This window comes from Oncorhynchus mykiss, chromosome 20 (assembly GCF_057628025.1).
Source record: "Oncorhynchus mykiss isolate SJ-2025 chromosome 20, ASM5762802v1, whole genome shotgun sequence".
Taxonomy (NCBI): Eukaryota; Metazoa; Chordata; class Actinopteri; order Salmoniformes; family Salmonidae; genus Oncorhynchus; species Oncorhynchus mykiss.
In genome coordinates, this window is record NC_143041.1 from 47,152,574 (window position 1) to 47,177,446 (window position 24,873).

At 43.2% G+C, this 24,873-nt stretch overlaps 1 protein-coding gene across 1 annotated transcript in view; it reads left to right on the forward strand.

Annotated features, from left to right (window-relative positions):
• Positions 1 to 8,088: 8,088 nt before the first annotated feature.
• LOC110499502 (cAMP and cAMP-inhibited cGMP 3',5'-cyclic phosphodiesterase 10A) overlaps positions 8,089 to 24,873 on the forward strand; it is a 247,419-nt gene continuing 230,634 nt past the window's right edge. Inside the window, exon 1 of the mRNA XM_090213143.1 lies at positions 8,089 to 8,557. Coding sequence (XP_090069269.1) covers positions 8,371 to 8,557 — 187 coding nt within the window. The 5' untranslated portion in view covers positions 8,089 to 8,370. The remainder of the gene's footprint in view (positions 8,558 to 24,873) is intronic.

Consider the following 24,873-nt stretch of genomic DNA (forward strand, 5'->3'; position numbering starts at 1 on the left):
CACAGATTCTCGATTGGATTCAGGTCTGGACTTTGACTTGGCCATTCTAACACCTGGATATGTTTATTTTTGAACCATTCCATTGTAGATTTTGCTTTATGTTTTGGATCATTGGATGGATGGATGGATTTATTACTTATATATAAAACACTAGTATCAGTCAAACGTTTGGACACACCGACTCATTCAAGGATTTTTCTTTATTTTGACTATTTACTACATTGTAGACTAATAGTGAAGACATCAAAACTATGAAATAACACATATGGAATTGTGTAGTAACCAAAAAAGTGTTAAACAAATCTAAATATATTTTAGATTCTTCAAAGTAGCCACCCTTTGCCTTGATGACAGCTTTGCACACTCTTGGCATTCTCTCAACCAGCTTCACCTGGAATGCTTTTCCAACAGTCCTGAAGGAGTTGGATGATATCATAGAAATTTCTAAATTATTAGCATATCAAACAAAATGGATGACGTAGTACACAATTGGATGATGAAGTACACATAAAATGGGGACCACTTTTGGCTTTAAAATAAAATAAATAATTAAAACAACCACCACTAAAAACTACACTAAAGGGTGGATTTGCACGAGTAAAATATGTCAAGTGAGATCTAGCTCTCTTCCACATAGGATCTGCAACTTTTCTGTTTACACTGGTCTTGGATGTGGGTTTGGTCTAGAAGAGATACACCTTTTGTCGAAATTGACTTTTCACAGCAGGTTTAGATATTTAGATTAAGGTTAGTGATAGCTAAAAATGCACCCCCCCCCCCCAAAAAAAAAGTTAACTTTTGAAATCAATTTGATAACAGCTGTATCCCATTTAAACAAAGACCTTGGATGTGGTGTGGCCATAGAGAATGATAGAGGCCTCTAGTGGCCAAAAGGGCTTCCACCAAGCGTCTGCCATTTTAAAGTAGTCAACTGGGTGGCGATTCCTATGAGTTGTAGCCTCAAGGGCACTGGCCATGCCGTCACATACGCTGTAACAGAACCGTTATAAAAAGAGTCCTCTATCTCTATTGGTGTGGCCAAAGCCATATTCCTACATGCAGCCATTAGTATACTGGAAATACAGACTCTGAGATCATACAGGGGTAGAGTCTTACAAGTATTGGAAACAACATTGGGTGTGGTTACGGTCGGAACATGTGGCTCTGAGCAACATTGGGTGTGGTTACGGTCGGAACATGTGGCTCTGAGCAACATTGGGTGGGGTTACGGTCGGAACATGTGGCTCTGAGCAACATTGGGTGTGGTTACGGTCGGAACATGTGGCTCTGAGCAACATTGGGTGTGGTTACGGTCGGAACATGTGGCTCTGAGCAACATTGGGTGTGGTTACGGTCGGAACATGTGGCTCTGAGCAACATTGGGTGTGGTTACGGTCGGAACATGTGGCTCTGAGCAACATTGGGTGTGGTTACGGTCGGAACATGTGGCTCTGAGCAACATTGGGTGTGGTTACGGTCGGAACATGTGACTCTGAGCAAGTGTGATGTCATTAATATTTGTTACAAATGTATTTATGTTACTGTTAAGTTGTCTATTGTTTTTGTCTACAAGCATTTCGCTACACCAGCAATAACATCTGCTAAACACGTGTATATGACCAATACAATTTGATGTTTCTGTTTATTGTAAAAAACAAAAGTTACATAATTAATATAAATATTTTTTTATAGCGTACCGTAAATACCGTAGTATATAGACAAACAAAATAAGGATAGAAATTGAACTATACAGGAGCTTCCTTTCTAAACCATGTTGCATACTTGATTAATGCAATGATTCGCAAATGCCTGGATATTTTAAAAGTCTTTCATTTTCAATTTGGCTAAGAGCAAAAATGCCATCTACTGGTATTAAGGTAATTAAGGTAATTCTTGCAGCAACCTGTGGTCTGGGAGAGCCATTGTCTTTACACCACAGGAGGCTGGTGGCATCTTAATTGGGGAGGACAGGCGCGTGGTAATAAGTGACATGGGTTCCATGTGTTTGATGCCATTTAATTTGCTAATTTCCAGCCATTATTATGAGCCGTCCTCCCCTCAGCAGCCACCACTGCACCGCTCAGAGAGGGGTTATGTGGTGTAGACGTCTACCTCCAGGGGTAGTGTGGGAGACATTGGTCTCTTTACAGTACACACATATCTATCCTGGACCTAGCTTGTGTCCCAAAGTAGTGTAGAGTAGATTAGTGTAGTGTAGAGTATTGCAGATTAGAACAGAGTAGAGTAGATTAGTATAGATTAGAGTAGAGTAGTGTAGAGTATAACAGAGTAGAGTAGAACAGAGGAGATTAGTGTAGAGTAGTGTTGGTTAGTGTAGTATAATGTGGTGTCTTTGGCTATGCCAGATTAAGTGATATGACATGCTATTCTATAAAATCCTTTCTCTGTCATTAATATTACCTGATTGAGCTAATCATGTAAATGTAATTAACTAGGAAGTTGGGGCACCACGGAATAATATTTATTGAGCTGTTATCTTCCGAATAAACTCTTAATGACCTAGTAATATTTTACATCAATAGCAGTCAATATTAATCATCACCTTAATTCAGTCTCATCTGAAAGTTGTAAATTCTTGGTCATCTTCACGAACCGTGTCTAACAAGTAGAATCAGCAATACAAAATTGGGTTTAATTATTTATTTACTAAATACCTAACTAATCACACAGAATTACATATACACAGAATGAATCATACCTTGATGACAAATGATGTCAAAAAGGAAAGCGTCCCTAGAGGACGGAACAGATATGACAGCTGGTTACACAAAGAAAAGGGGGCTGGGTTTGAGTGAAAGAGCGGGAAGACTGAGGAACAAAGGGAGAAGCCATGTCTCTATTGGGCCGTAGACAGCTACTCTATCGTAAATACAGGATCTTATGCATTTTCAATTACTGCCCATTTGGAAAAGGAAAATGGAATAAATATTTACTTTGAGCTGCGCTTTGGTAGGTTGGTGGTAGATGGAAATCCGTGTTTGCCAACAGAGTCCTTTGTCCTTTGAAGAATGTATCTGGGGGTAAATTGGGTCCGTTGTAGTGTCGTCTTTGGGTGGTAGACGGGATACTCTGTCTGTCCTTTCCGAGCCCATGTTTTTAGCTGATGTTGCTAACTCAACGGCTAGGAGGTATAACTTCTGTAGTGAATAAGAGTTCAAAGTTCATACAATTCACAACCAAAGCTCACGCTGAGGTTGGCTTAGTTCTGTAGTTGACATGTTAGTTATTTTTAACATATGGACCATCGTCCTCACATCCTCGGAACAGAAGGTTATATTGTCGTCAAGGCTTTATATAGGAAGGAAGAGTTTTATTGGTTATAACCAATGTCTCTTCACGTGGGCGGGCCACTGAGTCGGGCCTAATTCACTCATGAAAACCCAATTCTCACATTTTAGAAGCTAAAATCACATTTCATCCCATCACATAATTTCATATTCAAACATTTAAATTGCACAACAATTCCATGTGAATCTGATAACTATAATGTATAGACTTTCCACTGTAGAGTTTATGTCATCCTATCATTGATGAGAATGTCTCAGATGACAACAGAACTGACATCATATTCATTAAGTACCAACACATATGTTCAACTGGTTGGATTACCAGAATATGGTTCAGAAAGAGTATGTGGCCTTTTCAGTAGCCTACAGACTGGAGATAAAATGTATATAGTGCACGTTTCTCCGATCAATAATCTAAATTACACCCAATCAAAAATAAAAACAATAAAATGTACTGTCATGTTAACAAATACCTTACCATAAAAACAGGACAAGGTCAAAGTAAAATGGACAATATAGACTGGACAATCAGACTCAACTGCTGTCCAGGAGTTTCATCCCGTGGGCTAAAATTGTCATGATCAGTGGTTTCAAGTTTGTATCTGTACATTTTTTGACGAGCAGCCAGCTCACGAACAAACGCACCAGGGAGAACGCAACAAGCACGCAGATGCAATAAGTGAAAACACATTATCTAACTAGGGATCGCTAGCTGACATAATGTCACAAAGCATTATCTAACTGGGGATCGCTAGCTAGCCTAATGTCACAAAGCATTAACTAACTGGGGATAGCTAGCTAGCATAATGTCATAAAGCATTATCTAACTGGGGATAGCTAGCTAGCCTAATGTCACAAAGCATTATCTAACTGGGGATAGCTAGCTAGACTAATGTCACAAAGCATTATCTAACTGGGGATAGCTAGCTAGCCTAATGTCACAAAGCATTATCTAACTGGGGATAGCTAGCTAGCCTAATGTCACAAAGCATTATCTAACTGGGGATAGCTAGCTAGACTAATGTCACAAAGCATTATCTAACTGGGGATAGCTAGCTAACCTAATGTCACAAAGCATTAACTAACTGGGGATAGCTAGCATAATGTCACATAGCATGATGCGCTAGCCAGTTAGCACACAAAGCATTATCTAACTGGGGATAGCTAGCTAGCCTAATGTCACAAAGCATTATCTAACTGGGGATAGCTAGCTAACCTAATGTCACAAAGCATTAACTAACTGGGGATAGCTAGCATAATGTCACATAGCATGATGCGCTAGCCAGTTAACGTTCATTCTGATATAACTTCATATTTCCTGAGTTAGTCAGATATGAGTTTAGAAACACTTGAAATTGCCATGGTAGTGAGCTACCATCTAGTTATAGCTAGCTGCTTATCAATGGTAGATAATTGGTTCATTTGACCAAAATAATCAACCAAACCATTTCTCAAAATTACTGTTGCTGGCTAATTAATTTGATCATGCTTTGTGCTACACCGGGTGTTATGCTGTTTTAATCCAAACAACAGTCGCCCTGTCACCTACAGTACAACCTGATAAACAGCGTCAGGGGGAAACCCATATTGGCAATGCTTTGTTTTTGTCCTACCAGATCCACGATGAGAAGGAGAAGCCAGTGTCCCTCCACTCTTGTTTGATGTAGCTGCCCGGTTTATCAGGGTCCCAGGCTCCTATGACTGTTATGATCATTTATTTTCGAGTTCATTACAATGTGCTTTAGCTCCATCTGTACCTGATAGAGCAGATCTAGTCGCGTGTGGTAGGTAGTAAGCAGTCTGGAGGGGGGGAAAAAAATAATTTGGGAGGAGACTTGAGCAGACCCAGAAGTTCTGACTGGATGCACAATTGAGCACCCCAGGATGGTCCAGTCACTTTGTGCTGTTATTATTTATGCTATGAAATCCTGCGATTTCATTGGGGCAGTTATCCCATATAGTAAATAGCTGGCAACACAATCCAAACAATGTTCGCATGGCCTGTGCAACTGTAACAGTACTCGTCTTGCGTTGTGTACAATCAGTCATCGACACGGAACTCCAACATGTACCACCAGTCATGTAGATTTATTCTGATAAGAACGACACAAAATTGCACGTCATGCAATGCACGTCTCACCATCCAACTCTGCACTCACGCACGCTGGTTTGGTGCTTGTTCACTGGGGTAGTTACCAAAATAATACAATTACAATATACAATATAATATCTTTAACAATGTACCTGATAAGAACGACACAAAATTGCACGTCATGCAATGCACGTCTCACCATCCAACTCTGCACTCACGCACTGTACAAAATATATGAACCCCCCCACCAGACACAGTAAGTTGCTAGCTAGTACTGGCGGGAATTCTTTACAAAAAAATGCACAACAAATATTCTCCAAAAACCGCTGCATCTTATGTGTGATGTTCCAATAACATTTACAAACAATTTGATATAAATTGTACATTTAAATCATCACTTGAGAGTATAAAAATCACTTTTGATGTACAGTGCTTTGCAACCAACAACTTACCGCTGGTTTGGTGCTTGTTCACTGGGACGATTCTAACTGGAACATCCCCCCTCGTAAGCAAGCTACGCAAACCAGCCAATAAGATGCCATGTTGAGTAGGTGAAGGCAAGACAAACTCAAACCAAAAACCCATTGGCTTAACAATAAAGTGGCAAGGGGAATCACCAATATAAACCTGTTACACTACCACAGAGGCTCAGCTGCTGCTGCTGGCAGTCACTGAGGGACAGAGTAGTAAGTGACTGAACAGCTTGTTTTGAACAACATTTTGGAAACAGGAAAATGTACACATTTACTGCACTTTCAGGAGCATTTAAAACATAATCCATTAATTTATATATGTAAACTCAGCAAAAAAAGAAACTGTCTTCCAAAGATAATTCATAAAAATCCCCCAAATAACTTCACAGATCTTCATTGTAAAGGGTTTAAACACTGTTTCCCATGCTTGTTCAATGATCCATAAACAATTCATGAACATGCACCTGTGGAACGGTCATTAAGACACTAACAGCTTACAGACGGTAGGCTATTAAAGGTCACAGTTATGAAAACTTAGGACACTAAAGAGGCCTTTCTACTGACTATGAAAAACACCAAAAGAAAGATGCCCAGGGTCCCTGCTCATCTGCGTGAACGTGCCTTAGGCATGCTGCAAGGAGGCATGAGGACTGCAGATGTGGCCAGGGCAATAAATTGCAATGTCCGTACTGTGAGATGCCTAAGACAGCGTTATAGGGAGACAGGACGGACAGCTGATCGTCCTCGCAGTGGCAGATCACGTGTAACAACACCTGCACAGTATCGGTACATCTGAACATCACACCTGCGGGACAGGTACAGGATGGCAACAACAACTGCCCGAGTTACATCAGGAACGCACAATCCCTCCATCAGTGCTCAGACTGTCCGCAATAGGCTGAGAGAGGCTGGACTGAGGGCTTGTAGGCCTGTTGTAAGGCAGGTCCTCACCAGACATCACCGGCAACAACGTCGCCTATGAGCACAAACCCACCGTCTCTGGACCAGACAGGACTGGCAAAAAGTGCTCTGCACGGATGAGTCGCGGTTTTGTCTCACCAGGGGTGATGGTCGGATTCACGTTTATCGTCGATGGAGTGAGCTTTACACCGAGGCCTGAACTCTGGAGCGAGATCGATTTGGAAGTGGAGGGTCCGTCATGGTCTGGGGCGGTGTGTCACAGCATCATCAGACTGAGCTTGTTGTCACTGCAGGCAATCTCAACGCTGTGCGCTTACAGGGAAGACATCCTCCTCCCTCATGTGGTAACCTGCCTGCAGGCTCATCCTGACATGACCCTCCAGCATGACATTGCCATCAGCCATACTGCTTGTTCTGTGCTTGATTTCCTGCAGACAGGAATGTCAGTGTCCTGCATTGGCCAGCGAAGAGGCCGGATCTCAATCCCATTGAGCACGTCTGGGACCTGTTGGATCAGAGGGTGAGGGCTAGGGCAATTCCCCCCAGAAATGTCCAGGAACTTTCAGGTGCCTTGGTGGAAGAGTGGGGTAACATCTCAGCAAGACCTGGCAAATCTGGTGCAGTCCATGAGGAGGAGATTCACTGCAGTACTTAATGCAGCTGGTGGCCACACCAGATACTGACTGTTAAATTCCATTTATGTCTGTGGAATTTGATCAGTTGTTGAATCTTGTCATGTTCATACAAATATTTACACATGTTAAGTTTGCTGAAAATAAACACAGTTGACAGTGAGAGGACATTTATTTTTTTTGCTGAGTTTACTTAGCATGTTAGCTAACCCTTCCCTGAACCCTTCAAACTAACTCCTAAACTTAAACCCAACCCTAGCCCCTAACACCTAGCCTAACTAATGTAAACCATATAGCTAGAATAAGTAACATATATGTTTTGCAAATTCGTAATATTGTACATACAGTATAATAAGAATTGTATTGCGTCACATATCATGGTGATGGACAACCACAAATGAATATATACCATATGAAACCTAACATATACTAAAATGGAGTGTCTCGGATTTACTTAAATAATAATATGAAATGCTCTGAAACCAGGTTGAGATTTGAGGGGTTGCCTAGGGCGGCAGACCGGTCAGGACCGGGCCTGCAAGGATCAGTAACCAGTTGCCTCTCATGCGTAATTTCCAACCGAACATGGCCAAGCTTTATAATCCTGGACACACGTGATCAACAAATCAGCTCAGTTGCAATATTTGTCAGGGGGGATAAACGAAGCCTCTCGCTATCCCTAAAAAAAAAAATCACTTAGTGTCCCATCACTGCTAGCATCCGTATTAGCCTTCATTCGGACAATCTCTCTATTCGTGTTTTGCGTTATCGAGTGGCCGGGGCATCCATTCACGTACCTCCCTACTTTCTCTACTCTCACTGGTTTGGAGACGCGCCGGAGGGGAGGGACACAGAACGAAGAGCGAGGTCTGTTCGACGTAATTTAAGTGTGTTTTTCACCGTTCGGATTTGTACACTCGCCATCCGCTGTGACTGTCTGTTGCATGTGCGTGCCTCGCCAGTTGATAGTAGATCCGCTGTTTGGCTACCACTCACTCCTCCACCGCTGTCACAGAACAAAAACAAGGGAGCAACACATGTCGAAGAGACGCAAAAGTCCCGATGATGAAGAGGAGGCGATCGAGTACGTCGGAAAAGACTTCCCGCGTGCGGGTTGTAGCAGTGATCAAGGTACGTAGCGCGTTGACTCTTTCATTGATAGGTAATGATGGATAATGGCTTTAAAAGGTATACTTAATGATGGGTAATGGCTTTAAAAGGTGTGCGGCAACTTATGTGACTGGTGCGCTGAGTCCCAGTCTACTTTTGTGACACGTTTGTATCAACATAGTGTATATATATATATATATATAGCAGGCAACTTGTTTCCAACAATGCATAGATCGATCACATTGAATTCACATAGCAATGTTGAAGAACAAAACGTTATTTATCTATAGTAGTGCTGCTTATGCCCAATGTGGGCATCTCTCTCGCTCTCCTCTGTTACGAAAACTTTTCTGAGATGAGAACTTTTAGAACCCTGTCCCAGGTTTTATTTTTTCCACACCTATTGTGACATGACATCCCCGTATTTGTTTATTAGTTCAACTGACCGCATGGGTTGGCATGAACATGCTGCACCCGCCTCCAGCCATCGGCCTTCTAGGGCTCTCCAGCTCCCGTGGAGCTGTTTACACTCACCAAGGAAAACAATGGGTTCTTATTTGAAACCGTCGCCTCCTTTCAGTCCGTTTTCTTCTGTTTGTTGCCAACTGAATGTGGCCCATGCCATGCGACCGCAACAGAGCGTTTGGCTATGCGTTTTGAGTCTAGGGCCAAAGCGGAGTTTCCCTCTTTGGCTAAGAGAACAGAGGATAGGAAGGGGAACGAACTGGGTTCGTCCTCGCCCCAGACAGAGCAGAGGCATCTGGGGAAAACTCTCTGTTCCCAATCGCAAATGTACCCCTAAAGCCTAAACATGCACTTCTAGAGAACGGAGAGGATTTTATTGGTATAAGAAATATGGTGAACCTTTCCCCTTAGCCTATCAGAGGGCAAGGTGGGGGGATTGCGAAATTGATTCATCTCAGTTCTCCACAAGTGCATAAGGTATAGATAGGGCTTAGTGTGTAGGGTTTAGGAGTTTAGGGGTCCATTTGGGATTGGTCCTTAAACCGAAACCACAATGGCGAGAGTAGAGCGTCAGTTCACATACACTGCATAGCGTATGGGAGCCACCGTAGCGTGCCTCCTGTTTATGGTGGCTCGTGAACTTGAGGAGAGGAGAGTTGTAGCTAATACACCCTAGCAGTTTATAAAGAATTCTACATAACATAATTCTCTCTTGAACTGAGTTTGTCAAGTTTCCCAGCTCAAGCCTATATGCCTGTGCTCGAAATCAACTTAGGTCTGCAAAAAGTTATTTAAAAAACAAACATGTATTATTGGCACTGACAGCCAAATGTATCAACACTAAATATATATTTTTTTAACTAACTATACACAATTCCAGATGTAACAATGCGCAAACAGTCTATTTTTCTGGTGATTTATCTGCTCACGTCACCAGCATTGCTTAGCGTAGACGTGAGCAAAAATAGACTCATTTGAAGCACATGTTGATGCTCGCGGCCCCGTCTGTGTTTTCTTATTCACTACTGTGCGTTCTGATTCCAGCATGTACACGCTCGGTCATGCATGTAAAAATAACACTTTTAGTTTCCTTTGGGCTAGAGCCCTCCCACCATAACAAACCATCTATTAGCATTTAGCTCCTCCCACCATAACAAACTATGTACTAGCAACTAGCTCCTCCCACCATAACAAACCATGGACTAGCAACTAACTCCTCCCACTGTAACAGACCATCAATTAGCAACTAGCTCCTCCCACCATAACAAATCATGTACTAGCAACTAACTCCTCCCACTGTAACAGACCATCTATTAGCAACTAGCTCCTCCCACCATAACAAACCATGTACTAGCAACTAGCTCCTCCCACCATAAGAAACCATCTATTAGCAACTAGCCCCTCCCACCATAAAAAAACATCTACTAGCAACTAGCCCCTCCCACCGTAACAAACAATCTACTAGCAACTAGCCCCTCCCACCATAACAAACCATCTACTAGCAACTAGCCCCTCCCACCATAACAAACCATGTACTAGCAACTAGCCCCTCCCACTGTAACAAACCATCTACTAGCAACTAGCTCCTCCCACCGTAACAAACCATCTACTAGCAACTAGCCCCTCCCACCGTAACAAACCATCTACTAGCAACTAGCCCCTCCCACCATAACAAACCATCTACTAGCAACTAGCCCCTCCCACCGTAAAAAAAACATCTATTAGCAACTAGCCCCTCCCACCGTAACAAACCATCTATTATCAACTAGCTCCTCCCACCATAACAAACCATCTATTAGCAACTAGCCCCTCCCACCGTAATAAACCATCTATTAGCAACTAGCATCTACTAGCAGTTCAATGCCATCACTGTTCAGACTGACCCAGGTCCACAGGCCACAGGTCTGATAGAATATATGGAGTGATTTATAGAACAGAATAGATTGTATGCCAGAAACATGTAATAACGAGAAAAACATATATTTTTTCTGATGTTACAGTTTTATATCTGCATGCAGTTTAACTGGAAATAAAAATAACAAACCATACATCAAACCATATGTTAGTAAATGTAAAAGACACGGGTGACATGGATATACCCTCAGCTCATTCATAAGGGCATGGGTTCAGAGCACCAATCTGCCATAGGGTTTCACTCATATTTAAATGTTTTTAACATGGCCACGCCAGTCTAATAATCTGTTTTAATGTCTGTCGATCCCCGTGTCAGTAGGATAAGTGGATGGGGTCAACGCCTGCTCTGTAGTAATGCCAAAAACAAGTACTTTTTAAAGCAGCTTATAAAATGGGTCACACAGCATCCCTACAAACACATCTACTCTTAAAGCAGGACATGGGGACACTGGGGTGTAAAGTGTGTGTATGTGTGTACTACAGTATGATAGTTGAAATAACATGGCATGTATCCTAAACACATACAGTACATTCGGAATGTATACAGACTCCTTCACTTTTTCCACATTTTGTTACTTTACAGCCTTATTCTAAAATGGATGAAATGATTCTCCCCCCACATCAATCTACACACAATGCCCCATAATGACATCACAATAGCCCATAATGACATCACAATACCCCATAATGACATCACAATACCCCATAATGACATCACAATACCTCATAATGACATCACAATACCCGATAATGACATCACAATAGCCCATAATGACATCACAATAGCCCATAATGACATCACAATACCCCATAATGACATCACAATAGCCCATAATGACATCACAATACCTCATAATGACAAAGCAAAAACGAGTGCAATTTTTTTTGCTAATTTATAAAAAAATAAAAAAATGAAATATAACATTTACATAAGTATTCAGACCCTTTACTCAGTACTTTGTTGAAGCACCTTTGGCAGCGATTACAGCCTTGAGTCTTCTTGGGTATGACACTGCAAGCTTGGCACACCTGTATTTGGGGAGTTTCTCCCATTCTTCTCTGCAGATCCTCTCAAGCTCTGTCAGGTTGGATGGGGAGAGTTGCTGCACAGCTATTTTCAGGTCTCTTCAGAGATGTTAGATCGGGTTCAAGTCCGGGCTCTGGCAGGGCCACTCAAGGACTTGTCCCGAACTTTGGATACATTCTGAATGCACTGTATCTGATCCAATACCAACACAGTATGAACAGTTCATATGACAACAACATCCAGAAAAAAATACATTGCAAATAGCCTTGTCACTGTTGGTGGTGGTTACCATCCTCACCACTCAGTATCCTCTGGCCTGTTGCTTCGGGTGGTGGTTACCATCATCACCACTCAGTATACTCTGGCCTGTTGCTTCGGGTGGTGGTTACCATCATCACCACTCAGTATTCTCTGGCCTGTTGCTTCGGGTGGTGGTTACCATCATCACCACTCAGGATCCTCTGGCCTATTGCTGTTGCTTCGGGTGGTGGTTACCATCATCACCACTCAGTATCCTCTGGCCTGTTGCTTCGGGTCGTGGTTACCATCATCACCACTCAGTATCCTCTGGCCTGTTGCTGTTGCTTCGGGTGGTGCTTACCATCATCACCACTCAGTATCCTCTGGCCTGTTGCTTCGGGTGGTGGTTACCATCCTCACCACTCAGTATCCTCTGGCCTGTTGCTTCGGGTGGTGGTTACCATCCTCACCACTCAGTATCCTCTGGCCTGTTGCTTCGGGTGGTGGTTACCATCCTCACCACTCAGTATCCTCTGGCCTGTTGCTTCGGGTGGTGGTTACCATCATCACCACTCAGTATCCTCTGGCCTGTTGCTTTGGGTGGTGGTTACCATCATCACCACTCAGTATCCTCTGGCCTGTTGCTTCGGGTGGTGCTTACCATCATCACCACTCAGTATCCTCTGGCCTGTTGCTTCGGGTGGTGGTTACCATCCTCACCACTCAGTATCCTCTGGCCTGTTGCTTCGGGTGGTGGTTACCATCCTCACCACTCAGTATCCTCTGGCCTGTTGCTTCGGGTGGTGGTTACCATCCTCACCACTCAGTATCCTCTGGCCTGTTGCTTCGGGTGGTGGTTACCATCATCACCACTCAGTATCCTCTGGCCTGTTGCTTTGGGTGGTGGTTACCATCATCACCACTCAGTATCCTCTGGCCTGTTGCTTCGGGTGGTGGTTACCATCCTCACCACTCAGTATCCTCTGGCCTGTTGCTTCGGGTGGTGGTTACCATCATCACCACTCAGTATCCTCTGGCCTGTTGCTTTGGGTGGTGGTTACCATCATCACCACTCAGTATCCTCTGGCCTGTTGCTTCGGGTGGTGGTTACCATCATCACCACTCAGTATCCTCTGGCCTGTTGCTTTGGGTGGTGGTTACCATCATCACCACTCAGTATTCTCTGGCCTGTTGCTTCGGGTGGTGGTTACCATCATCACCACTCAGTATTCTCTGGCTCGTATTTCTCTAGCTACACTCTTTTTTGACCTCTCTCTGATATTTCAGAGAAAAGTAATGATCAACATGCTGGTTAATGTAAAGTAATGATCAACATGCTGATTAATGTAAAGTAATGATCAACATGCTGATTAATGTAAAGTCATGATCAACATGCTGATTAATGTAAAGTCATGATCAACATGCTGATTAATGTAAAGTCATGATCAACATGCTGGTTAATGTAAAGTCATGATCAACATGCTGGTTAATGTAAAGTCATGATCAACATGCTGGTTAATGTAAAGTCATGATCAACATGCTGGTTAATGTAAAGTCATGATCAACATGCTGTTTAATGTAAAGTCATGATCAACATGCTGTTTAATGTAAAGTCATGATCAACATGCTGGTTAATGTAAAGTCATGATCAACATGCTGTTTAATGTAAAGTCATGATCAACATGCTGGTTAATGTAAAGTAATGATCAACATGCTGGTTAATGTAAAGTCATGATCAACATGCTGATTAATGTAAAGTCATGATCAACATGCTGATTAATGTAAAGTCATGATCAACATGCTGGTTAATGTAAAGTCATGATCAACATGCTGATTAATGTAAAGTCATGATCAACATGCTGGTTAATGTAAAGTCATGATCAACATGCTGTTTAATGTAAAGTCATGATCAACATGCTGATTAATGTAAAGTCATGATCAACATGCTGATTAATGTAAAGTCATGATCAACATGCTGGTTAATGTAAAGTCATGATCAACATGCTGGTTAATGTAAAGTCATGATCAACATGCTGGTTAATGTAAAGTCATGATCAACATGCTGGTTAATGTAAAGTCATGATCAACATGCTGTTTAATGTAAAGTCATGATCAACATGCTGTTTAATGTAAAGTCATGATCAACATGCTGGTTAATGTAAAGTCATGATCAACATGCTGTTTAATGTAAAGTCATGATCAACATGCTGGTTAATGTAAAGTAATGATCAACATGCTGGTTAATGTAAAGTCATGATCAACATGCTGATTAATGTAAAGTCATGATCAACATGCTGATTAATGTAAAGTCATGATCAACATGCTGGTTAATGTAAAGTCATGATCAACATGCTGATTAATGTAAAGTCATGATCAACATGCTGGTTAATGTAAAGTCATGATCAACATGCTGTTTAATGTAAAGTCATGATCAACATGCTGGTTAATGTAAAGTAATGATCAACATGCTGGTTAATGTAAAGTCATGATCAACATGCTGATTAATGTAAAGTCATGATCAACATGCTGGTTAATGTAAAGTCATGATCAACATGCTGATTAATGTAAAGTCATGATCAACATGCTGATTAATGTAAAGTCATGATCAACATGCTGGTTAATGTAAAGTCATGATCAACATGCTGGTTAATGTAAAGTCATGATCAACATGCTGGTTAATGTAAAGTAATGATCAACATGCTGATTAATGTAAAGTCATGATCAACATGCTGATCAATGTAAAGTCATGATCAACATGCTGTTTAATGTAAAGTCATGATCAACATGCTGATTAATGTAAAGTCATGATCAACATGCTGATTAATGTAAAGTCATGATCAACATGCCTAATGGATTTTCTGTATGTTTTTACATTTCTATAGGAAGACTAAAGCCCTTTAGGGTGAAATAATAAAAAAAACATAAAACACACACACACACACACACACACACACACACACACACACACACACACACACACACACACACACACACACACACACACACACACACACACACACACACACACCAACAAGATTAGAGTGTTTGGCCAGTAACCCGAAAGGTAGCTGGTTTGAATACCGAGCCAACAAGGTGAAAAATCTGTCGACGTGCGTGTTCCAGGGGCGTTCTACTACTCTGAGTAAAACAACACACTTCACTGCACCGATCTGGTGTATATGACAAAAAAACATATCTCTCTCTTTCTCTCTCTCTCTCTCTCTCTCTCTCTGTCTCTCTCTCTCTCTCTCTCTCTCTCTCTCTCACACACACACACAGACTCAGACTCACAGACTCAGACAAACTTCCATTTCATCCCTGAAACATGATCTTGTCTTGTACAACAGCACCACCTAGTGGTGTAGTTCTGACTAGCCATGTCAGATTTGTGAGAGTACAACCTACGTCTCTTTCTGAATTTGTGTCCTCTCTCCTTGCTTCCTTTTCAAAGCGTATTGAACTTAAAAGATCCAACCTATCAGTCAGCATGTGGAACATTCAGGGCCTAAACTCATCAGCACTATCAGTCAGCATGTGGAACATTCAGGGCCTAAACTCATCAACCTATCAGTTAGCATGTGGAACATTCAAGGCCTAAACTCATCAACCTATCAGTCAGCATGTGGAACATTCAGGGCCTAAACTCATCAACCTATCAGTCAGCATGTGGAACATTCAGGGCCTAAACTCATCAACCTATCAGTCAGCATGTGGAACATTCAGGGCCTAAACTCATCAACCTATCAGTTAGCATGTGGAACATTCAGGGCCTAAACTCATCAACCTTCAGACTGAAGAGTTTAACACTGGAGTTCAACACACATCTTAAAGATGTTGACGTCATCATTCTGCAGGAGACATGGTGTAAGGCTGATGTTGTCACTCACTGTCCCACAGGCTACAGAGAGGTCACTGTGCCGTCACAGAAACACAGCTCTGTCAATAGAGGCAGAGACTCTGGAGGACTGATGATTTGGAACAAATCCAAACTACAAAATCTTATTGAGCCCTTCAAAATTGGTAAATATCACATTTGGTTAAAACTGATAAAAGAACTTGTACTGACAGAAGAATATGTGTTCCTTTGCGCAATATATATCCCCCCCAGAATTCCCATATTACTCAGAGGAGATACCCCCCCCCCCCCCCCCCCAGAATCCCCATATTACTCAGAGGAGATCTTCCCCAGCCTTGAGGAAGAGACGTGCCATTTCCAGGCCCAGGGCAATGTGCTCATCTATGGGGACACAAATGCGCACACAGGAACACGACCTGATGTAACGACGACACGAGGGAACAGCTTCATTACAGGCCGTAGTGTTTATAACTGTCTTCATCTGCCCCATAGAAACAACAGTGACAGACCACACGAGGGGACAGCTTCATTACAGGCCATAGTGTCTCTAACTGTCTTCATCTCCCCCATAGAAACAACAGTGACAGACCACACGAGGGGACAGCTTTATTACAGGCCATAGTGTTTATAACTGTCTTAATCTCCCCCATAGAAACAACAGTGACAGACCACTCGAGGGGACAGCTTTATTACAGGCCGTAGTGTTTATAACTGTCTTCATCTGCCCCATAGAAACAACAGTGACAGACCACACGAGGGGACAGCTTCATTACAGGCCGTAGTGTTTATAACTGTCTTCATCTGCCCCATAGAAACAACAGTGACAGACCACACGAGGGGACAGCTTCATTACAGGCCATAGTGTCTCTAACTGTCTTCATCTCCCCCATAGAAACAACAGTGACAGACCACACGAGGGGACAGCTTTATTACAGGCCATAGTGTTTATAACTGTCTTAATCTCCCCCATAGAAACAACAGTGACAGACCACTCGAGGGGACAGCTTTATTACAGGCCGTAGTGTTTATAACTGTCTTCATCTGCCCCATAGAAACAACAGTGACAGACCACACGAGGGGACAGCTTCATTACAGGCCGTAGTGTTTATAACTGTCTTCATCTGCCCCATAGAAACAACAGTGACAGACCACACGAGGGAACAGCTTTATTACAGGCCATAGTGTTTATAACTGTCTTCATCTGCCCCATAGAAACAACAGTGACAGACCACACGAGGGGACAGCTTTATTACAGGCCATAGTGTTTATAACTGTCTTCATCTGCCCCATAGAAACAACAGTGACAGACCACACGAGGGAACAGCTTTATTACAGGCCATAGTGTCTCTAACTGTCTTAATCTCCCCCCATAGAAACAACAGTGACAGACCACACGAGGGGACAGCTTTATTACAGGCCGTAGTGTTTATAACTGTCTTCATCTCCCCCCATAGAAACAACAGTGACAGACCACACGAGGGGACAGCTTTATTACAGGCCGTAGTGTTTATAACTGTCTTCATCTCCCCCATAGAAACAACAGTGACAGACCACACGAGGGGACAGCTTCATTACAGGCCATAGTGTCTCTAACTGTCTTCATCTCCCCCATAGAAACAACAGTGACAGACCACACGAGGGAACAGCTTCATTACAGGCCATAGTATTTCTAACTGTCTTCATCTGCCCCACAGAAACAACAGTGACAGAACACACGAGGGAACAGCTTCATTACAGGCCATAGTGTCTCTAACCGTCTTAATCTCCCCCCATAGAAACAACAGTGACAGACCACACGAGGGGACAGCTTTATTACAGGCCATAGTGTCTCTAACTGTCTTAATCTCCCCCCACAGAAACAACAGTGACAGAACACACGAGGGGACAGCTTTATTACAGGCCATAGTATTTCTAACTGTCTTAATCTCCCCCCATAGAAACAACAGTGACAGACCACACGAGGGGACAGCTTTATTACTGGCCATAGTGTCTCTAACTGTCTTCATCTCCCCATAGAAACAACAGTGACATCACCATCAACAACAACAGAAGGGATCTGTAGCAGCTCTGTAGAAGCCTGTGTCTGTACTTTGTCAATGACTCTTTGGGGAGATTCACCTACTGCTCACCTCTTAGCCACAGTACAGTATGATCACAGACATGGACCCTTTCTCTCTCAGCTCATTCACTGTCAAGCCACTAACACCTCTGTTTGATCACAGCTAAATTACGTTGTTCCTCAAAAGAACAGACATGGAAACAACCACACATTCACAGCCCAGTAAGCTGTACAACATCAGACAGTCATACAGATGGGCCCAAAACAGCACAGAAGAAAAAAAGAAGAAAGCAACCATTAATTTAAAAAATGTCCAAACACTCTTAGATAACTTTCTGGATACCACATTCACTCAATCTGGCAGTACAAAACATCAACTATATATTCAGGAAAACGACAAAAAAACAACAAAACAAAAAAGACCACAGATGACAACTGGTTTGATGCAGATTGAAAAATGATAAGGAAACAACTTAGAACACCATCCAACCAAAAGCACACAGACCCAAATAATGGTGAATTACGCCTTCATTACTGTGAGACTTTAAAACTCTATAAACGTAACACTCAGAACACTCAGAACCAAAAAAAGCACAGTACGACAGCAAGCAGCTGCCACTAATTGAGGAGTCCATAAACACAAACAACTTCTGGCAAAATTGTAATAAAAAAAAAAAAAAATCGAAACAAAATGGTGACATATGGACAACCCATTTTAAAACACTCTACAACACCGTTCAAATTGACACAAACACAATGCAAAATTCATAAAGGACAATCAAAATCCCCAATTACTGACCAGAAGCTCTATAAGAAGGTGTAAAATTTCAATTGTCTATATTAAAACGGTTTAATTTGATCCTGAGTGTAGGTTATTTCCCTGACATCTGGAATCAAGGACTCATAACCCCAATCTTTAAGAACGGAGACACATTTGACCCCAAACAATTACAGAGGCATTTGTGTGAACAGTAACCTGGGGAATGTTTTCTATACTATTATAAATGTAAGAGTTCTAAACTTCCTTAATAAGCACAATGTCTTGAGTAAAAGCCAAATTGGATTAATACCAAAACATGGTACGACTGATCATATTTACACCCTACACACCCTGATAGATAAACATGTCCACCAAAATAATACCAAAATATACGCTTGCTTCATCGACATCCAAAAAGCATTTGATTCTATTTGGCATACAGGACTGTTCTACAAAGTTATTGAAAGTGGTGTAGGGGGTAAAACATTACATAATTATATCAATGTATACTGGCAATACGTGCAGCATTAAAATTGGCAAGAGATAGAACAGAATTATTTAACCAGGGGCGGGGCCTTCGTCAGGGTTGCAATCTGAGCCCTGCACTCTTCAATATTTACATTAACGAATTGGCCACTATTCTAGAAAAATCCTCAGGCCCTGGTGTTAGTCTCCACACTTCAGAGCTTAAATGCCTACTCTTCGCAGATTACCTATGCCTGCTATCACCCACAGCACATGACCTACAGCAGAGCCTGGACCTGCTAGAGCAATACTGCCAGACCTGGACTGTGGCAGTAAACCCCAAAAAGACTAAAATAAGGATTTTCCAGAGAAGATCCAGATCTCAGAGAATTAGACCAAAGTTCTCAATTGGTACAAAATATATAGAGTAATGCACACACTACAATTACTTAGGTTTAAAAATAAGCTCAACTGGACACTTTAATGATGTAGTGAATGAACTGAGAGAGAAAGCATGCAGGGCATTCTACACCATTAAAAAGCTCATTCAAATTGAAATACCATGAATGTGTCATTGAACCAATTGCCCTTTATGGCAGCGAGGTTTGGGGTCCACTTGCAAAACAAGATTTCACCAAATGGGACAAACACCCCATTGAAACCCTGCATGCAGAGTTCTGTTAAATTACCCTACATGTCCAGAGGAAAACTACAAACAATGCATGCAGGGCAGAATTAGGCCAATATCCACTAATAATAAAAACTCAAAAAAGAGCAATTCAGTTTTGGAAACATCTAAAATACAGTGACCCCCTCTCATATCATTACCAAGCCCTGCAATGCCAAGAGCTGAGCAAAGAAAAGAGTCCCTTCATCCAGCTGGTCCTGGGGCTGAGTTCACTAACATGTTCTACTAACACACTGAAGCCTCAGGACCCTCATCTAGCTGGTCCTGGGGCTGAGTTCACAAACCTGTTCTACTAACACACTGAAGCCTCAGTCCCCTCATCCAGCTGGTCCTGGGGCTGAGTTCACTAAACTCTTCTACTAACACACTGAAGCCTCAGTCCCCTCATCCAGCTGGTCCTGGGGCTGAGTTCACAAACCTGTTCTACTAACACACTGAAGCCTCAGTCCCCTCATCCAGCTGGTCCTGGGGCTGAGTTCACAAACCTGTTCTACTAACACACTGAAGCCTCAGTCCCCTCATCCAGCTGGTCCTGGGGCTGAGTTCACAAACCTGTTCTACTAACACACTGAAGCCTCAGTCCCCTCATCCAGCTGGTCCTGGGGCTGAGTTCACTAACCTGTTCTACTAACACTCTGAAGCCTCAGTCCCCTCATCCAGCTGGTCCTGGGGCTGAGTTCACAAACCTGTTCTACTAACACACTGAAGCCTCAGTCCCCTCATCCAGCTGGTCCTGGGGCTGAGTTCACAAACCTGTTCTACTAACACACTGAAGCCTCAGTCCCCTCATCCAGCTGGTCCTGGGGCTGAGTTCACTAACCTGTTCTACTAACACACTGAAGCCTCAGTCCCCTCATCCAGCTGGTCCTGGGGCTGAGTTCACTAACCTGTTCTACTAACACTCTGAAGCCTCAGTCCCCTCATCCAGCTGGTCCTGAGTTCACTAACCTGTTCTACTAACACACTGAAGCCTCAGTCCCCTCATCTAGCTGGTCCTGGGGCTGATTTCACAAACCTGTTCTACTAACACACTGAAGCCTCAGTCCCCTCATCTAGCTGGTCCTGGGGCTGAGTTCACTAACCTGTTCTACTAACACTCTGAAGCCTCAGGACCAGAACATCCAATCAATCAGAATAAAACAAATTACAACACAATCAAAATAAAACTACATTGCTTATTGGGAAACACAAGCACAGGGCTGGCAGGGTATCCTAGTGGTTAGAGCGTTGGATTAGTAACCGGAAGGTTGGAAGTTCAAACCCCCAGTTAAGAACAAATTCTTATTTTCAATGACGGCCTAGGAACAGTGGGTTAACTGCCTTGTTCAGGGGCAGAACGACAGACTTTTACCTTGTCAACTCAGGGATTCAATCTAGCAACCTTACGGTTAACTAGTCTAACGCTCTAACCACCTCCCTCACGAGGAGCCCGCCTGTTACGCTAATGCAGTAATTAGCCAAGGTAAGTTGCTAGCTAGCATTAAACTTAATCAATCATAATCATTAGTTAACTTCACATGGTTGATGATATTACTAGTTTATCTAGTGTGTCCTGCATTGCATATAATCAATGCCATGCGCATTCCCGAAAAAGGACTGTCGTTGCTCCAACATGTACCTAACCATAAACATCAATGCCTTTCTTAAAATCAATACACAGAAGTATATATTTTTAAACCTGCATATTTAGCTGAAAGAAATCCAGGTTAGCAGGCAATATTAACACCTAGGACTGAACGTCCTGTCCTGTGGTAACAGCTAGGACTGAACGCCCTGTGGTAACACCTAGGACTGAACGTCCTGTGGTAACAGCTAGGACTGAACGTCCTGTGGTAACAGCTAGGACTGAACGTCCTGTGGTAACACCTAGGACTGAACGCCCTGTGGTAACACCTAGGACTGAACGCCCTGTGGTAACACCTAGGACTGAACGCCCTGTGGTAACAGCTAGGACTGAACGTCCTGTGGTAACACCTAGGACTGAACGTCCTGTGGTAACACCTAGGACTGAACGCCCTGCCCTGTGGTAACACCTAGGACTGAACGTCCTGTGGTAACACCTAGGACTGAACGCCCTGTGGTAACACCTAGGACTGAACGCCCTGTGGTAACACCTAGGACTGAACGTCCTGTGGTAACACCTAGGACTGAACGTCCTGTGGTAACACCTAGGACTGAACGCCCTGTGGTAACACCTAGGACTGAACGCCCTGTGGTAACACCTAGGACTGAACGCCCTGTGGTAACACCTAGGACTGAACGCCCTGTGGTAACACCTAGGACTGAACGTCAAACGTTCAAACCTACCTGCGGTTTCCCTTGCGCCTGGCTTTGTTATAGTCCCTGTTTTCTAGTTTCCCGGTTTTGACCTTTCCTGCCTGCCCTGACCCTGCCGACCTGTATCTTTGCCTCTACTCTGTATCACCGACCTCTGCCTGACCTGACCCTGACCCCGCCTGCTGTTCCCCCCTGCCTGCCTGCCCTGCCCTGTCGTTTGCCTGCCCCTGTTTAAAGAGTAAACTGATCATGTGTTTTGAAAGTCTTTAAATAGTGTTTGAATCCAGGTCTGCAACTCTCCCTGGAGTTGACCTGCAGGGCCTCTGAATGACTTAGATAGGTCCATGGCAGGGCAATCAGTGCATTAGTTACGACTGGGTGGTGTTATACAGGGCAGCTACTGTATTTCCTGACTGTCAGGCAGAGACAGTAGAGAACACCTTGTACATAGAGGTGCTTGGTGAGGGACTGACGCCCATTTAATGGCTTTATACAGGTGTATAAATATAAACGTAAACTTTTATAAATGAAAATGTAAACATGAACTTACGCATAAACAGCAGCTCTTTGTTGTATTCGTCGAGCGTCTCTCTAGCCATGGTTCTGGGGTGGCAGCGTAGCCTAGCGGTTAGAGACAGGTAGCCTAGCGGTTAGAGACAGGTAGCCTAGTGGTTAGAGACAGGTAGCCTAGCGGTTAGAGACAGGTAGCCTAGTGCTTAGAGCAGGTAGCCTAGCGGTTAGAGACAGGTAGCCTAGCGGTTAGAGACAGGTAGCCTAGTGGTTAGAGACAGGTAGCCTAGCGGTTAGAGACAGGTAGCCTAGTGCTTAGAGCAGGTAGCCTAGCGGTTAGAGACAGGTAGCCTAGTGGTTAGAGACAGGTAGCCTAGCGGTTAGAGCAGGTAGCCTAGCGGTTAGAGACAGGTAGCCTAGCGGTTAGAGACAGGTAGCCTAGTGGTTAGAGGCAGGTAGCCTAGTGGTTAGAGACAGGTAGCATAGTGGTTAGAGACAGGTAGCCTAGTGGTTAGAGCAGGTAGCCTAGTGGTTAGAGACAGGTAGCCTAGCGGTTAGAGCAGGTAGCCTAGTGGTTAGAGCAGGTAGCCTAGTGGTTAGAGCAGGTAGCCTAGCGGTTAGAGCAGGTAGCCTAGTGGTTAGAGCAGGTAGCCTAGCGGTTAGAGCAGGTAGCCTAGTGGTTAGAGACAGGTAGCCTAGCGGTTAGAGCAGGTAGCCTAGCGGTTAGAGCAGGTAGCCTAGCGGTTAGAGCAGGTAGCCTAGCGGTTAGAGCAGGTAGCCTAGCGGTTAGAGCAGGTAGCCTAGCGGTTAGAGCAGGTAGCCTAGCGGTTAGAGCAGGTAGCCTAGCGGTTAGAGCAGGTAGCCTAGTGGTTAGAGCAGGTAGCCTAGCGGTTAGAGCAGGTAGCCTAGTGGTTAGAGCAGGTAGCCTAGCGGCTAGAGCAGGTAGCCTAGTGGTTAGAGTGTTGGACTAGTAACTGAGAGTTTGCAAGTTCAAACCCCCGAGCTGACAAGGTACAAATCTGTCGTTCTGCCCCCTGAACAAGGCACTTAACCCACTGTTCCTAGGCCGTCATTGAAAATAAGAATCTGTTCTTAACTGACTTGCCTAAATAAATAAAATATGTAATATCTCACGGTATCACCTTTTGCTGTGTGTTCTAGGGTTCTTTTTATTTTATTTATTTATTTTTATTTATCCGTTATTTTACCAGGTTAGTTGACTGAGAAAACGTTCTCATTTACAGCAACGACTTGGGGAGTAGCTACAGGGGAGAAGGGGGTGGATGAATGAGCCAATTGTAAACTAGTCTATTTTAGTCTATTGCTCGAGGAAACTGTGCAGACACGTTGATCAGAGCTATCTGATTGGGCCAGCGGTCGGCCTATAGATACACTTGATTTGGTCTCTGGGTAGGCGGAGTTCTAACTTCAGACACATGAAATGGTTCAACATCGGGAACACTTTGCCTTTGTGGCGCTAGAGCTGCTGAATCAAGAGCACTTGCCACCAACAGCACAAAACGGAAAGAAAAATTGGAACGCAAAAGGGTTTATCGTTACGTTTTTGACATAAATGTTTTGGTGGTCGACTAGGAATGCCTTGGAGATTGGTTGGTGGCCACTGCTGTTCACTTTGGAAGTATTTGAATTGGGACAACTTGATAAAATGTATTTTTGAGGGGTTAGTAGAATGGTCTGTTTTGTAGTGACATTTACTATATCTAAAACATGTATAAAAGGCAAAAACACATTGCACACTGTCGTTGACCTGTAATCAGATCATTTGAATTCAGTAATGTTTTGAGTGGACTTTTGTTCCAAACCTAAACAGACTATGCTGCGCTGCCCGCGAATTCTGAAACATTGTTTACTCTGATTTTTACGACAGTAGACCTACTTACAATGGTAGACTACAATGTAAAAGATCAACCGTCTGTTCACCTGTTAAATTTGACTGTATGTGACATTACAGTACTCAAACGTCCATGGAAAAGATGAACCATCTGTTCTACTGTTAAACTGTGTTTCAGATCGGATCACATAGGAGGTAAATACTTAATAACAGCTTATCATCTG